Source organism: Notechis scutatus, chromosome 5 (genome assembly GCF_049901735.1).
Source record: "Notechis scutatus isolate UNSWTSFEM ecotype Mainland chromosome 5, rNotScu1.2, whole genome shotgun sequence".
In the NCBI taxonomy this organism is placed as follows: domain Eukaryota; kingdom Metazoa; phylum Chordata; class Lepidosauria; order Squamata; family Elapidae; genus Notechis; species Notechis scutatus.
Window position 1 is genome coordinate 21,375,650 of NC_142013.1, and position 18,253 is coordinate 21,393,902.

General features: G+C 38.0%; 1 protein-coding gene across 5 annotated transcripts in view; it reads right to left on the reverse strand.

Annotated features, from left to right (window-relative positions):
• Window positions 1-188: 188 nt before the first annotated feature.
• Window positions 189-18,253, reverse strand: part of SPATA13 (spermatogenesis associated 13) — a 94,397-nt gene continuing 76,332 nt past the window's right edge. For all 5 annotated transcript variants that reach the window (XM_087966272.1, XM_087966270.1, XM_087966271.1 and 2 more), the window contains 6 exons: window positions 17,706-17,885; window positions 16,826-17,058; window positions 11,647-11,776; window positions 8,244-8,616; window positions 7,363-7,437; window positions 189-6,741 (listed from right to left, as the gene is read on the reverse strand). In XM_087966272.1, the coding sequence (XP_087822398.1) occupies window positions 6,560-6,741; window positions 7,363-7,437; window positions 8,244-8,616; window positions 11,647-11,776; window positions 16,826-17,058; window positions 17,706-17,885 (1,173 nt within the window). In that variant the 3' untranslated portion in view covers window positions 189-6,559. The remainder of the gene's footprint in view (window positions 6,742-7,362; window positions 7,438-8,243; window positions 8,617-11,646; window positions 11,777-16,825; window positions 17,059-17,705; window positions 17,886-18,253) is intronic.

The following is an 18,253-nucleotide window of genomic DNA, read 5'->3' on the forward strand; positions in this document are numbered from 1 at the left end:
CCTTATTTCACTTGAATTGAACATGGCAAATAAGGCACTATGCATTTCTATGAATATTCACAACATTCTTAAAAGTTTTTTTAAAAAACAGAAGCAGGCCAAATAAATAAAAGCACGTTCCTTTTGCTTCAATAAAGTTCATTTTTAAATTTTCACTTCATGCACTGTGAAAAATCACACACACAAAATAAACTGCACAGTAACATTTATATAAGACACTGCTGGTAAATGTTATGCACATTAAAATATAAAGTTAGAAGATGATAAATGGAATGTACATTTCTATATACATTGCAGGAAAATACATTTGATATAACATTAGTAATGAAGATAAATCTGGCCAGAGGGATTACACCAAATACATAGCAGGCTGAAGGGCCCATATATACACATTAAATTTCAGGTTCCGCAGTCTTTTTAAAATGAAACCATGACCTATGTCTGAAACAAATACAGGTAGTTGACTTATGACCACAAATAAGCCCAACATTCCCATTGCTAAGCAAGACAATTGTTGAGTGAGTTTTGCCTCATTTGTTCACCTTTCTTGCCACAGTTGTTAAGTGAATCTGGTTTCCCCATTGCCTGTTCTTGTCAGAAGGTTGCAAAAGATCATCATATGATCCTGGGATATTACAACTACCATAAATACATGCCAGTTACCAAGCGTCTGATTTTTGACCACGTGACAATGGGGATGCTGCAGTGGTCATAATTGTGAAAAATGATCACAAGTCCGTAAGTTTTTCAGTGCCACTGTAACTTCAAATGGTCACTAAACAATTGATTGAAAGTCAAGGACTATCTGTATAGATGCAGAAAGCACAAACTGTATGAAAGAAAAAAGTGACAGAACACTTGCAAAATAAAATATATCAGCTGAATACTTTGTACACATATTAAATTGATTTTTCCCCCAGAATGCATCCATTATAAACATAGGGGAAAAAAGCAATTGGCAAAAATATTGTTTTATTATGGCTAAGATCCTTTGGCTGGCGCTCCAAGTTAGCATCTAAAATACTATTTTTTTTAAAAAAATGTCCCCACCAACAAAATTTCAACCAATTTCTTCACTTTTTAAAATATTAAAATACAACTTTTATAGCCAAGGTTTAAGTTAAAAGTTCTGGTTTCTGAAACCCAAACCATGTCTATTTTGCATAATACTTAAGAGCTGTCCATGAATAAGATGGCAATAATACTAGCCAAACTTTTCAGTTTAGCATGAGAACATAACCTCTAGTTAACTTATTTGAAGAGAAGTAGTGGCACGTTAAGTGTTCTGAGCTCAACAGCTTCCAGTATGAGTTTGAAACGATTGGTTTTTAGTTTAAGATAAGTGTTCCAGACAGAATGTAAATTTTCCAGTGCTGTTTTGACTATTTTGTAGTGTTCTGAACTTGAAACAGTCCCATTTTGAATCCAAGACATTTCCAAGATAGTCAGATCAGCTTGGGAAACTTTCATAAATCAGAACAACACATTTGAACTTAAGACATATTTTGAATTTGAAATATTGTTATAATATAAATTAGTAAGGAATCAAGGATTCAGAATTTGGCACTTCTCTTTCTCAAGAGAAGCAGGATGGAGTTTTCTATTTTCCATTTTATTCACACAAGAAGAACTCTTATTAATCTAGGATTAAATTAAAGATGCTGCGTAAAAATGGCCTTCAGTCTTCATACCAGTTCATTCCCCAGATGCTGTCATACCCAACTAGAATGGCTACTGTCCTGAATTATAGAAAATCCTATAAAATCGGGGACTCTAGGATTGCACAATATTTAATATGAGAATTCTAAAACCATGGATGTGGGTAATCAATTTTGTTCTTTATAATAATTTATATTTTCACCCTCTTGTGGCAAAGACTTTGGAAGGCATCTAAGAAGTTAAACCAAGCAACAATCAAATCCACTTTTCTGAATGTAGGGTGGAATTGGTACACAGCTTTAAAATCAATTGTACTATTTAAAATTTGAAATTCTGATCAAGCCAAGTATGGAAAGTTGGAAACAAAACATTCTGAAATGTACTTTAATTTCCAGATAGACCAAAATCAGGTTTAATTAGTTAACTTTGCATGCTCATTTTGCCTTTGTGTTTCTGAAATGAGAGTTGTGTACTATTAGCAGTATATTTTTGAAATCAGGGTTTTTAAATCTAAGAAAATTGAAATTTCTGGGGAAAAATTATAGAAATTCATATGCTTTGGGTAAGGGATAAGGTGAAAAGTAGAAAACCTGAGAACAAATACAAACCTTGACTTGGCTTTTCAGAATTTAAACAGCAGATGACTCAGGAAGTGTTAGGCACTTAATTTGTTAGGATAAATAGCTTACAAGGATTCTTGTAGTAATCTAAACAGTGATCATTCCTATCAGAACTTTGTAGTATTCCAGGCCAAATTATTGTTAATATTGAAAAAAACTAATAATTTATCTCTCTTCAAATATTCTTGCAAGCTACAAAAACTTTTCTTTCATCCGGTACACAATTAGGCTGCAAAAAGCTAGCTAACAGGATTATATGAATGGTATGATTTCCTTCTTTGCAACATTTGAGGGGTTTCTGAAGAATGTACAGTAGTATCAGTGCATCTGCAAACAAATTCAATGAATTCTATTCTATTCATTTCAACCACAGTACTTACTGGAAAAGGAACCGCATACAGAGAATAGAGGATGTTGTTTTAATCTTCTCTTGTCTAGACAAAATAGCAGCTATCCCTCACTTCTTCTCGTCCTGAACTAAGAGTATCAACAGAAACAGAGGTCTCTTCCTGTAAATATCAATAGCAGTCCCTCCCTCTAAACAGGGTAAAGAGAACTTAAGCATGTTTAACAGATCTTTCTGGGGAGGAAATAGAATAAAGTGAAAAGGGGGAAGAAGATCTTCCTGGAAAGAAATATGGCTATTTTGATATTATGCTTAGAAATAGAAAACTTATGCCTCATACTCTCAAAATCACAGTACAGAAGTGTGGCTGCAAACCACCATGTAAAATACTGTGACATTTTGATGTTTGGTGGTAAATAAAAGGAAACATATATTAAACTTTCAACATAATTAATGCATCTATGAAGAAAACTTTTGCCCAATTTTCAATCTGCCAAAATGATAAAAAAATCCACTTGTCTTCTGATGACATCACCTCATCCTAACCAGACCCCCTACAACGCTCAACTACAACAAAAATTATTTTAGCATAATGAGCCCCAAACCAAAAAATATATTAGCCATCTACTAATATATTATAGACTTTTGTTACAAGTCCCAATTGTTAAGACACAATTTTAAGGGCACATTTTAAAAATATGAATTTTTCAAAATTTAAAAATGTTCATTTTAAGGGAATGAACTGAGTTACTAAGATGGTTTACACGTGACCAAGGGGGTCACATATATAATTTCTCATTAGGCATGTTTCCCTTCATTGTGGTCCCCAAACTGCAGACAAAAATGTTCTTGGAGATCATGCATTGAACAGGAGGTGGGTCTAGCTGGCCCCCAAGATGGATGGAAACTAATTAAGGGGAGAAGCAACCTAGAACTAAGGAGAAATTTCCTGACAGTGGGAACAATTAATCAATGGAACAGCTTCTCTTCAGAAATTGTGGGTGCTCTAGCATGGGAGTTTATTAAGAAAAGGTTGGACAGCCATTTGTCTGAGATTGTATAGGGTTTCCTGCTAGAGCAGGAAGTTGGATTAGAAAATCTCCAAGTTCCCTTCCAACTCTGTTATTCTAAATGATGCAAGACAAATTCAAATGGGCTTGCATAGCCATTTTACCTTGTGCATTCATTCAGTACTTATTCTTGCAAAACATATGGCTGTTCAAACCAATTAGGCAACTAAAAAGATAATGAACTGGAGATCATTACTGCATTAAAAAAAACAACCTTTGGCTAATATCAAAAGCAAGTATGAACAGCACGATGAACAATTGAGCATCAAAACCATTTTAAGGCATTGTCCCCCCTGGCCAAGTGCTTTCCAAGTAAATTAACATTTCAGCTTCTCTAACCCAGTGCCAATGCTATTTTGGAATTAGATTCAAAATCCAGCATACCTGGAGGGAAAAAGGCCTGTTTTGAAGGATATGTTATGCTATGTACAGAGGCATATGTAGCATGCTTGTTAATAAAACTATCTGTTCATATTTAAACATTCTTGTTAGTAAAGACATATGGATGTGTATTAAAAATGAAGAGGTACCAATTCCTTTCAATATATCTATAAAATCAATCAGAGCTAATCTGCACCTTTTGCTAGCATTTTCATTATATCAGGCAGTTTTTATTGTATATTGCTGAAGCTGTCAATTGTTAAAAATGATTATAACACCATATGTGTGTGCTGATATATAATAAAGTTGTCCAGTTGTGTCCGACTCGAGGGCACGTTGCTCATCTCTGTTTCTTGGCCGAGAGCGCCAGCATTGTTCTGAGGACATTTCCATGGTCATATGGCCAGCATGACTATATGCCAAGGCACATGAAACACTGTTACCTTCCCACTGAAATGGTACCTATTTATCTACTCACATTTGCATACTTTTGAACTGCTAGATGGACAGGATCTGGAACAAGTAACAGGAGCTCACCCTGTCATATGGCACTCGGGTCTCAAACCTGGGCTGTCAGCTTTCCAACTGAAAAGCTCAGCATCTTTAACTGCTGAGCCAACGTGCCCCCAATATGTACATACTACAGCACAATGACATCTTTGGAGCTACTGAATCTCCCTAAGTTCAGTCTTTAATACTGAAGCATGTCTGTTGAAGTAAAGACTGCAAAGTGTTGCAGTTTAACTGGATGGCAACCTCTCCTAGCTATATCTGCTCAGAAGCAAGTTACAATGAAATAACAATTGTTTACTTTCTAAATTTCTATTGAGGAAAGGACTCAAATGTGTGTTTTACATTTTAGCTTACCTAGTTGAAGCCATAGTTCTTCATATAGTTCTTTCTTTTGGGTCAAGCTGGCTAAGAAATTGTAGTCCACCCTATTTAGGAAAGGCTGATACTTTTATTAAAAGAACCCTCCCAAAACCCCTCAACCCTTGTAACAAAAAAATATTAAAATCCCTGAATTTGTTTTTGTTGTCATAAGTTGCTTACGCATTACTCTGAGCTGTAGTTTTGTTAACCATGGTTTAAATCAGGATTGGCTGAGTATGCTCAACAGACTGAGGCATGAGCCATGGTTTACAAACTACAGACCCTGGGTTACTATAACAAACTAAATTGAACACACCCATTATGGGTTAGTGCTAATTACAAATCACATACTCACCCTATTTTCAAGATCCAGTGTTTTACTCTAAGCATTAGCAATGTAAGACTACAACAGAGAGGGTGACCAAGAGCATGCCATAAACCCTAATTAATGGCAGTTGTCTCAAAGGAGGGTATTTTTAAGCAACCCCAAGATAAAAAAACAATTTCATTTCACAGAAGAGAACAAACCAAATCAAAACAAGGACATATCATTTTAATAGTCTATAAATAGGCCGTGTTTCTAACCAGGTTTAATCAAAATTCATTTATAATGTCACCAGATGGTCCTAGCGTTGGATACTCTTAACATAAGCCAAAGAAATAATTGCTAAGCCTCTTCTGGCTTGTTTGATGCACATAAGAGCAACCACATAAAAATATCATGTTGGAACTTGCTTAAAGTCATTTTTGTAAGAAACCCGCAAACCAGATGGAATGAGAACATTTATGGGATTGAGTAAAAACTCTCTCAGGTTGCTTTTTCATATCGTTATCTTTGTATAGTTGCACTCCTAAAATTTAAAAGGAAATACTTTCATTTTTTTTCATAAAGTACAAGCAGGCACACTGGAAACCAATGATGCAGTTTTCATGGACTCAAGAACCAAAGATAGCAAAATGAAATCCTTTTCTTGATTAATAGAAATGCATACAGCAAAACACCGTTTTTGGTAACAGTCCACCCTGAGTCCAAGTGGGACTTTCTTCATATAAAAATACATGTTCATATATTTATGTCACTGATTTCACATTGTCTTCCTTTTGCCATGAATGTGCCTTAAGGAAGTCTAAGTCTCATTTAACAAAAGAACACAGCAAACAAAGACAAATAGGAAGAACTAAGCAGTTTTCTCAGTACCAACAACTTGATGATGTAAGAGCCATAGGAACGATGAAACCACCGTTGCCAAATTCTGCACAAAGGTGGAGACGCTATCTTTTGAACCATTCCTTTGATACAAGGGTGACAATATATGCACATGGCATTTTCTGAGAGAGCAGCAATTTGCTACTGTGGTCAAGTGGCAACTCTCCCATCAGTCTGTTTATTGATTCAGGACCACATCCATTTCAGATCATTCACTGTCTCCTTCAATAAACCAAGTCTTCTTCATGTTGCTCAATGAAGGTTACGGTGGAAAAATCAGAAACGAGCCCATATCTTCTCTCCAGGGCAGAATCCCGGTTTTCCAACTGGACCAACAAAAGCTTTTGTTGGCAAATGGTTCCCCTTTTCCGGATGGCCTCTCAGGCCATGGATGTTGGGCTGTTCATTTCTTAAATGGTGTCAGTTTGTTAAAAGTGTGCCAGAAAAGGGATGGCTTTCGCTTTGGTTCTGCGAGGGAAAACACCTGCTGCTGTGGAATACTAGTGGGCACTGTGATGTGACGCTGATGGATAGGATGCAAACTCTGGAGTAGTGGTGGCACTGAGCATCCATTATAGCTGACACCTGTAGAAGGAAAACAGTATACAGAGATTATAATTCAGGAGTTGTTCACATGACACTCTTTGCTATTCATCAGGGAACAGGAATCTGAGGCCAGGGGCAATCTCACCATTAGGCAAAATTCCAAGGACCACACAGGATGCATGGTGAATTGGAGCCAACTCCCTTTGCTGTTCACTCATTATGCCGAAACTGGCTAAGTAATTTGCTACCTAAGTGACCGTTGTATCACATTGAGGACCCAAACATAACCGGCAATAATAATAGTGTTAAGAATGGGAGTATACAACAGACAGAGAAAAAGATGTCAGAGAGCTGGTGAGGCAATGGGGCAACAGAAGAAGGGAACCTGGGAGGTCCCCTTTTCTACTCAAGCAGCAGTCTTTCTCCTACCTCAAATAGCATGTTTTTGAGACACTATTGTTGTCTCTAATTTTCCTGAAACAAAAAGAGGCTGAGATACATATCAAAGCATAGGAAAATCTAACCCCTTGGATCTATACTGCCTGGTCTATGTGCCACCTCTTTATACACTTAACACCCAAGAAAATAGCATTAGTCATCTGAAAGGAAATGTATGTTGAGTCTTTTGGTCATGGTGGGGGATGATGGTTAAATATTTACCTTTCATTTTCCCATGTCTTGACTTCCGCGCATTTTGCATTGCTTCCTTCTTTTGGTTTTCTGAGATTTCCATTCCTGCATTTGAAGGATAAATGGTACAAATTTCAATGCTGTTTCAAGAACCAGAGTGCAATCTGTTGTTAAAGCAAAGTTCAATTAAAAAGCATCACTGAGTAACAATTAAGCTAATGGATCTAATTTCAACAGAGGAGACACATGTCACTTGTGAAACACAAGTAATAACAGAGCACAGACTTTACACCCAGAAAAGCTCAGTTTCAATTCTCAACATCTTCACAAGGATGTCATAACTTCTGAGAAACAGAAACAAGCCACTGCCATTCAGTGTAGAGAATGCTGAGAAAACAGACAAATGGTTTGATTCAGAACAATGCAGATTTGTCAGTCCAGAACTGTTCCACCAAAATGACATACTGTAGATAAGTGACCATCACAAGGAATTATTCCTAACAAATCTGAATCTGATGTTTTCAGTCTTAATAGTATATAATACTATATTTAAAAGGGTTTTGTTACTTAAAATTAAATGTATATACCACCTCTGGGTAGTTTCCACTGATACCAAAACCATATCAGAAATAAACAAAATATTACATCTTGGCTTTAATAAAAATATCAGTAAGGCTATACTTATTGATGGAACAACTCTAACCACAAATCATAGCCAAATTAAAAATTCATAAAGGTTTACACAGTAATGCTACAATCTCACAATCCTTGGGCTACATCATGAATATTTTTGCTATAGCTTTGTTGATTTCAGAAGGTAGGTTACAAGACCAGTGAGAGAGACTGTGCAATGGGAAAATATTCCAAATTTCCAATTCTAGTGATTTCAGTTAGCAAAAGATAATACTTGCCCATTTCTTTGTCTTCTTGCACTCGTCTCCTCTCATTTGCACAAGCCTCCAGCCACTTTTTTTTATCACCTGGCTTTTTCCCACAAAATAGGTGAACTTCTTCCGTAGCGTTATTTATAATTTTGAAAGCATTTTTTACAGAGATATTGAAGTCTTTGTCTTTGCCATCCTCAATGTCTACCACCTCCATTTCATCCATGTCCATCCGGCCTTTGTAATACAACATGTCCCTTCTCAATAAATCTTTCTTACAGAACACAAGCTGATGGTCAAAAAGAAAGAATGTTCTTTGCTGACTCTTGCCTTGTTTGGAGATTTTCGTCAATTCTCCAGAGTGGATTAATTCAGAGCTTTTGCCTAAGATGTCTTGCCCCTACAGCATTCGTAAAAAAGAAAAAGAAAAGGAGATACTAAACTTTATCAGCACCGAGAATGACATTAGATAAATAAGTAATTATTCTTCTATTCATCTTTATTATACGGCTTAGTCTCCAATATGATAGCCACCAATCCTGAACTACTTGCAGAGGTGGTATTCAGCATGTTCTGGCCAGTTCTGGAGAACCAGTAGCGGAAATTTTGAATAGTATAGAGAACCAGCAAATACCACCTCTGACTGGCTCCGCCCCCATCTATTCTCTGCCTCCCCGGTCCCAGCTGATCAGCTGGGTCTTCTTTTGTTGCCCTGCACAGGAGAATGGAGCTGGAAAGCAGGTTAGTAGGGTGGGGAGGGAATGGGATTTTGCAGTAATCTTCCCCCAGGGGGTGGGGAGGGAATGGAGATTTTACAGTATCCTTCCCCTGCCATGCCCACCAAGCCACACCCACAGAACCGGTAGTAAAAAAAATTTGAATCCCAACACTGACTACTTGCCACACTTTTTTTGATCCCTATGTCAGCAAATACAACAAAATCTTCCCTTACCAGAATGGGGAAGACACCCCACTCCATCCCATCCCCAATTAAAAATATTAAATCTAGATATCACCCATGTTAACTACCCTGTTTCTCCAACAATATGGCCTCCCCCAATAGGAAGTCCCAGCATGTTTTATAGGCATGAAATGAAATTAAGCCCCTCCCCCAAATTAAGGCCTATATTAAAACATGCGAAATGGGGGGAATGGTGGGGGGGGCTTGCCGTTAGGACTTGTTGCATACCCGGATATGGTGCTGTCTGCGTTGACCCCGATACGAAGTGCCCCACCAACACTGAGGTCAACATCCAAGCCATCGCCGCCCGCCCACCCGAAGATGCAAGGGGGGGAATTAAGTCACCCCCCGAAAAGACGGCCTAGCCATTTTTTCGGGGCTCAAAAAAAAAAAAAGACCCGGCCTTATTATATGAGAAACACGGTATCACCAATAGATTAAGAGCTACAAGACAGAAGGGTTTATTTCTCTCTCCTCCCTACCTCCATTTAAGCCAGTGCAATGGTCTGTTAGGTAATAAAAATTGGAAGATTGATTCCTGGTGAAGAACAGCCAGAGAGAGTATCTATTCCTGCCAGAGACCTTTGTGGCAATATTCCAGGGCAGTGTTCGCAAACCTTTTCGACATAGAGTACCGAAAAGGGAGCACCAGAAACCTTGAAGAGCAACTCCGCGGCACATATGAATCCGCCTGTGTAATTCTGTTTTGGAGAGGTCAGCTACCATTTTGGGCCCCGTGCACATATTGCTATAACTAAAACTAGGTTCATTAGCACAATCACAAACTCTGAAACAGAGCGAAAGAGATAGAGGCAAAGACTAAGTTTTTTCAGTAGGAAATTTTTTTCCCCTATGTAATTTAAAACAAAAGCAAAAAACAAAAGAATAAAAATACAAATTTGGAAAGAGAAAAGTAAGGAATTTAAAGAAAAAAAAGTACAAGAAGTGAAAGAGAAAAGGCACGCACTGGCCACCTGGTCTTCTGGTTTCTGGCACGTATGTGCACACAAAAACCAGCTGGCTGAAGCGCATGCGCACGCCAGAACCCAGAAGAGCAACAGGTGACAGCTGATGCCTGGAGCGACAGCTCTGTGTGTTTCTTCTGGCACGTGTGCCATAGATTCGCCATCATGGCTCTAGGGTGTTTGGTAGGAAATAAGTTTTTCTCCTGTTATTCACCTATCCGTCACTAAAACAAGGAATATTATTTTAAATATTGTTATTGCTGTTTAAGTCCCTTAAGATGAGAGCTGTGAAGTATAGGATAGACTCATAAAAGCTTACGTCTTTTAACGGGGAAAGGCGGATAAAATATAAATGTACTTTTAACTGCAGCAGCTTCTTTTCTTGTCTTCCTTTCTCTTTTCTATTTCACTCTTTGTACTTTGTTTCTTTACATTCCTTACTTTTCTCTTTCCAAATTTGTATTTTTATTCTTTTGTGTGTTTTTTAAAAAAAATAAAAATTAAATAGGAAAAAAAATTTCCTACTGAAAACAACTTAGTTTTTGCCTCTCTCTTTCCCTCTGTTATTGTGATTGTGCTAATGAAACTAGTTTTAGTTATAGCAATATATGCAGAGGCCCTAAATGGTAACTGACCTCTCCAAAACAGAATTACACAGGCTGATTCAAATGCTTACTGAATTCTTAACCTAAGAATACATAATTGTATTGGATTTTAGATTTAAACCAAATTATCTCTTCAATCTAAGGGTCCTCAGAAAGGTATCTAAAAATCCCAGGATTTTATTACACTTCTAAATAGTGCCTGATCTTTCCAGATCATGAAGTATGATTGCCAAACTCTCTTTAAAAAATGAGTATTTTTTTTAAAAAAAAGCCCTGCTAAGTTGCCAATTCCAGTTCAATGAGATTACTTGCAGCAGTTTTACAAAAACAACCACAAACCAGGAGTGCCCAATCGAGTACAAATGCCTCTCCTTTCCACAGATTATATTCTCAAAATGTTAGAGAGTGAAGAAAGAGTAACCAGTGTTCAGGAAAAGGAAAAACGTATATTGACTCCAATTCACAGTGAGTCCAACTTCACCTCTTCTCAATTTCAAGTATAAAATTCAGTGATCACCCAGCTGCCACAAGAATCATGGTAAAATCTCCGAATAACTAATTAATGGAGTTAAGTCATTTCTAACATTGCTTCTTGGTTTAGAATGATTCTCCTGTCCTTAAGATATTTTTTTTCTGAAGCCTTTTTGGGGGTAAGCAGAAACAATTTGGTGCAGCTGAGTTGTTAAGCTTTTAGGGCGTCAGCCACGATGAATCATTGAGAAAAAATAAATGTGAAATAAATTAATAAATTATTTCAAGTAAATCATAATCACCACAATGGAAATAAACAACCACCTTTACAAAGTGGAAACAGCAGAAAGTAAGAAAACACCCTTTGAATCAGTTGGGAGAAACCCTGGGTTTTCAAGCCCAAAAAATGACTGGCAATGTCTCCTCACCTCCCAGTTGACAATGGAGATTTGCCAGCGAGCAATCTTGTCTATACTTTCCAGCCTTCGTTTGCGTTCATTGATGAGGCAAGCTACGTTCTTCATGGCTTCGTATGCTGCCTTGATATTGTTATAGTCACTGTCAAAGGAAGAAAGATACTGGTCAATCCCTGAGGAGAATGCATCTTATTCACTTCCCAGATGAATATCCTACTCTAACAAATAAATGACCCTGAGCAGTTTACACTTACCTCATTCAGTAATCAAGCTAAAAAAAGACAAAGTCAAAACAACAGCAAAAACCACAGGAACAATCAGTCTAATGAAGTGAAAAAACAATTTTCATATCCCCAAAACACATCACACTAAGCATTCTCCTACAAGAGGGAATCATTCCATCTGCCAAATTCTAAAAGGTTGCTGAAACAGCAAGGTCTTAATAGCCTTACAAAATACCACACATATAAGGAACTATCTATAGTCTCTTTAGCATCCTCTCTCTGACACACAATTACATACATTCACACAGATATTTGTGGGCAGTGGGAGAGAGTGGCAGGAGGCTCCATTTCCACAAGTACCATGACGGGATCTTCCCACAGAGACAATGACTCTAACAGGCAATCCCTTTGTTAGGCAGAGAGAACAGGGGGCAGCTCCACTAAAAGGAAAGCTTTTCTGTTCTGCAAATCTTTTCAGAATCTGCAAGGCAGCCCTGCATTAGTCCCAAAGAACAAAGTGGGAAAAGAAAAAACCAAGACAACAAATATCTTCCACACTCCTATCTATCTGGAGTGTAGCTGCAGTCGAAGGCGATTTATAGCCAAAAAGGGTACGTAAGATAATCACCGCAACTTCCCGTCCAGATTGCATATCAACTGATTTTTTTTAAAAAAAATGAACCCCACACTTAATTGTCTCATTGTCTGAGCACTTTTACAGTGGAGATTAGAGCTTGCAGTCTTGTTGAGAAAAAGGAGAGACTACTTATGGAGCAATTTTTGAAACCACCTTCAAATTTACAAAAGATTTCACCAAAAACCCCTACATTACTTCTGGCATGATTCATCTAAGATACCTCTGGCATGATAACAGTCCCGTAAAAAGGCTATATGATTTCAACAAGTGAACTTCTGCAATTAACTGGAAAGACCATAAAACCATAAAACTGAGCTTCTCAACTGCTGCTAGTGGATGCTTTGAATGGTTATCTCATTTGTTTTAGAGAACTGACCCAAAGGTCAGGGGGGCCAGACCATTCAAAGGTCAGGGGGGCCAGACCATTCAACAGGGGTGTCAAAATGGTGGCCTGTGGGCTGGATGCATCAGGCACAGGCCACGCCCACCCCAGCTCTGCAAAGGCAAAAAACATTGCGATATGTCATGTGACTCAATCAAGTTTGACACCCGTGATTTACAACATCCCTAGAAAGCGCTGAAAGATTGACACATTAAATAAAAATGTAACATTCAAAATCTAGCACCGATTGTTAAACTGACAAGATTCCACCATTTTGGAATCAGATCTCATTTTTGAATCCTCTTCACAGATGATGTAAAACTATTCAAAACCACCAACAATGCTACTGTCCTTCAAAGCGACCTTGATTTTGTGTTTGAATGGTCAAACAATTGGCAACTCCAAATCTCGACCAACAAATGCTCTGTCCTACACATTGGTAAAAAAAAAAATCAGTAAACCAAATACAAACTAGACGGATATGACCTCATTGATGATCCTCACTCAAGGACCTTGGAGTACTCATATCAAATGACCTAAATGCCAGAACTCACTGTAACAACATTGCCAAAAAGGCATTAAGAGTTGTAAATCTAATCTTATGAAGCTTCTCCTCCAGAAATATTGAATTGCTAATTAGAGCGTACAAAACTTTTGCTAGACCAATACTCGAATAAGCTCATCAGTCTGGAATCCGCACTGTATATCGGACATTAATACAATTGAGCGAGTCCAGAAGTATTTCACGAGAAGAGTACTACACTCCTCTGCTCGCAACAGAATACCCTATATCATCAGGCTTGAGATTTTGGGCTTGGACAACCTTGAACTACACTGCCTACAGTTGGACTTAAGTTTAGTTTACTTTATTTAGTTTACTTTAGTTTACTTCATTATCATTGCACCTCATACAACAAAATCAAACACCGTCTTCAGTGCACATCATGACCATGAAAATAAACACAAACACACATCCTTCACACTCCACACATTGAACCCAAAACCCACAACACTGCACCAACACTGCACTATACAGCAGAATTCAAAAGAGCTACTGCCTTGGGATAGAAGCTGTTTCTCAATCTATTTGTCCTTGTTTTTATTATGCTGTACCATCTGCCAGATGATAATAGTTCAAGAAAAGGGTTCCCAGGATGAGATGGATCTTTGAGAATATTTTGAACTTTCTTAAGGCAGTGGGAGCTATAAAGCTCTTCCAAAGAGGGGAGAGGGCAACCAATGATCTTCTGGGCAATGACGTTAACCCTCTGGAGTGCTTTCCTATCTGCCACTGTGCAATTGGCAAACCATACAGAGGTGCAATATGTTAAAATGCTCTCTATGGTGCAGTGGTAGAGGGTCACCAGCAGTTTTTCATTCAGTAGTTGTTTTCTGAGAGGTCTCAAGTAGTATAATCTTTGCTGGGCCCTTTTGACCAGTGCTGCAATGTGAGCACCCCAGGCCAGGTCCTTTTTATGGTAACACCCAGAAACTTAAAACTGGCCACTTGCTCCACACGGTCTCCATTGATAAGCAAGGGCTGGATGTCTGATCTGTTCTTTCTATAATCCACTATAAGCTCCTTGGTCTTATTGGTGTTATTGTGTAGCGCACAAAATTATCTGCTACAATGTCCTACCAGTCAATGACTACTTCAGCTTCAACCACAACAATACAAGAGCACACAGCAGATACAAACTCAATGTAAATAGCTCCAAGCTTGATTGCAGAAAGTACGACTTCAGCAACAGAGTGGTCAATGCCTAGAATGCACTACCAGACTCTGTTGATACATCCTCTAACCTCCACTCCTTTAACCTCAAACTATCCACTATTGACCTCACCCCATTCCTAAGAGGTCTGTAAGGGGCGTGCATAAGTGCACCATCGTGCCTACCGTACCTGTCCTATTGTCCCCATTTATTTGTGCCTATTTCCTGTATTCTAACTCATGTTTATACTTATACCTATTATCTTGTAAGTGACTGACAAATAAAAATAAAATAAAAATACATAAATAAAGATTTCATGAGCTTATATGGGAACACTGAAGTCTTGTGAGTTCTTGCATGACTCCTAGAAAAGAGTACTGAAATCTCACTAGCAATTTAAAAACAAACTGATGGCAGGACATGGTACAATGTTATGCAAGAAGACTCAGTGACTGAAAAGGTTATAGATCTCTGTAGCTCTGATAATTCCCTAGGCTCTTAAAACAGATTGTTCCAATTAAAATAATCACAGAGCTACTACTAGGGTATACCGAGGACTGACCTTGTCCCTGAACTACAACTCTCTCCTTGCATAGTTACCTATTTTTATTTTCATTCTAATGGTGAGGTAGAATGTGTAGATTGTGGAGAGGTACTAAGTGGCCCAAAGAATCTGTGAAGAAGTTAGTTTGTGTTAGATTGCATTTCCTATTTTCCTCAGGCTGCAATGTCCTTGTATGAGGTGGGTGATTTATACTGTTGCAAGAGTAAAAGATTACAAGAGGGACGCACAGGCATGTAGTTTGAAAGTCATGGGTGTGTGATGGGAACTGTCATCCAGCCTATCGAGAGCTCTAGGGTGAAAAGCCAGATATCAAGAAAGTTCCTCTTTATTTGATTACTCAGGCCATGCACTTTCAGTCCATTCAGAATAGCAGAACTTGTAACAGACACGTTAAGTAATCAAAAAGGATTAGAGCTTTGAATCATAATGTATTACCCAACAGATCATTTTATCTCACACTAGTAATTTCCATTCAGTTTTCAGAATTAGTTCAGTGTGGTGTAGAGAACTGACTGGTTCATCTTCTAAATCACTTTTTCCTACCTTAGTAACTAGTCCCAGCCTTCCACCCCATTGACTGTGCTGGCTTGGAGCTACAACAAGTTGTATTTCCAAAATGATATTCAGAAGGGCCTCAGCTTCTCAAACCATCACAAAAATTGATAGTGGTGGCTACAAATTCTGGGAGTTGTAAACCCAGAATATCTGGAAAGTGTTAGGCTAGGACGGTGCAAGTCTAGCTCAACTATGTTTTTAGAGTTTGATGATCCCCTCTCCACAATTAAATAAAATTGCTTAAAACCATACAGGATCATCACCCTTGTCACATTGTACAAAAAAAGCTAACATCGCAATAGGTCTCTTGCAAAAGGATTGAAATCTAACAGGATTTTGCCATTCTTGTCCAAAAACTTTATGAGATCCAACCATTTCCACTTTAAAATTTAATTCTATGGATAGTGTCTAGGGTATTATGGACTGCATGTGCTGCATTCCAGGCCAATTTAACTGAATGTTCTCAGCTAAAATACATAATTACAATTTCAGCACAATGTCAGCTTTAAAATTCAGCTGTCACATTTCATGGAAGGTGGGGTGGAGGAGTTGAAAAGTTCAAGGTTATTCTGTGTGTCGTATTAAGAAATTCCAGTTGCAGTTAATTGGTTCTCATGATTTATGAAGTGTAGAAGTGGGAGGAGAGAAGGGAGGAGAGAAGGTGGATTCTGTGTAACCCACAAAAATCATTTCACTTTGGGAAATTGCCTTTGACATGCCAGATCTGTTTCTAAATAAATCAATTGGAGAGAAAATGTCTCAGAGTGATTGATATAATGGATACTTTATGGATGCCTTACACACAATTTAACAATTTTACCTATTTCTTAAATGATTTACAAGTTTCTTTTCACTATCACTAAGAATTGTATATGAAGAAGACGTACGAATTTGAGGCTGTGCTTCTGGAAAAATTGGAAGGTAATGGTGCAGTTGAAGGTCTCCCTTTTTGTGTATGTGTGATGCAAATGAAAAATAGGAGGAATGTTTATTGCACAAACCATGGCTACTTTCATAAGTATTTGATCATATCCAGCAAGCATTCTTGGTGAGTGGATAGAAGTTAACCTGAATGTGGAATATTCCCCCAGAAAAAAACCTACCAATCGGCCTTACCTATGATCCTGAGTGGTGTACTTTAATAATTCAGCAAGCTGCAGGGGATATTTACAGATTTTCTGAACAGGAGTGAGGAGGAAACCATCAATAGCAATGTCAATCATTTGCTGAAGGAGGCGGCAAGCTTCAAAAAAATGGCGGTACTTGCTCTGTTTCATCAGGTTGGAGAGCTCAAGGCAGGCTCCAGGGTGATTGTTACAATACTCAGAATAGATTGCAAATCCTTCTTGCTAAAAGCAAAAGCAAAAAATACAAAAACAACAATTTTTAAATATCCTGCAGTCGAAAGGAGACAACTGAAAAGCAGGGATAAGCTGCAAGCTGTAGAAATTGCTTTCGCAATTCCGCAGCTGTTTTCAAAGTGAAGAAAGAGAGAGGACAGGGATGTAAGACACCTGGATTCCCTGCGAAGGCAGAGACAATATGATTGTTTCTCAGAGAGCTGACAAAAAGATGAATCATTGAACTTGGCAGCCAGTCATGCATGCAGGACCCAGAATGAATGAATCTCTGCAGCAAAAGGCCCCTTTCTGCCACCCCTCTCCCCCCCCCGCCATCATCTCCAGCCTCTCTGACTAAAACTACTGAAAATCTGTGGCACAGTTCTCTAACATTTAGGGATGAGAAATACCAAAAATTGTTATAACTCCTAAAATATACTTACTATATAAATCCCCACTCTTTGCATAATCAGCCTGCTCCTCATTCTGACCTTTGCCTCTTCAGAAAACATATCTGAAAAGTTGACTGTAACCTTTATTGAATTATGCTGACATTAATTCTGCCCTGTTATCTCACTGCATATTCCCCAGTTCACCGAACTCTCTTTCTCTCACACTGTACTACTTAGTCAAATGAGGATATTTAACCAACTTACATGCTGAAGAAAGCAGGACCCTATTTCACTTAAGTGGGGCTCTTCTTTGTTGTACAGCTTCTCTAGATCTTTCAAAAATTTTCTTTGGAATTTGTAAATATCTTCAATATTTCCAAATATGGTGCTTAGCTGGGCCGGAGTAAACATTCCTGTATGTTTGCGACATTGCCGAATGTATCCCTAAGAAATCCAACCAAAAGGTCTTAATATTGATCATGGTGAGTAAAAATTGAAGATAAGCATTCTATCACTTTACACTAAAAGAAGTGCAATCATAACATTTCCTGTCTACTGCAATACCTCTGTAGAATTCATAAGGAGTAACTATTTTACAAAACTCAAAATACATGGACTGAATTCTACAGCATTACAGAATTAATTTACTTTAAGTAAGTAAGTAACAATTGTTTTAGTTCAGCATCTGGACAACACATTTCAATTTGCTCCTATACAACTATATTATATTTCTATGGCAAGAAAACCAAGTGCAATACTAGAGCAAGCTCACAACTTGGTTTTTTGCTCAAAGAAACGCAACGCTCTGTGAG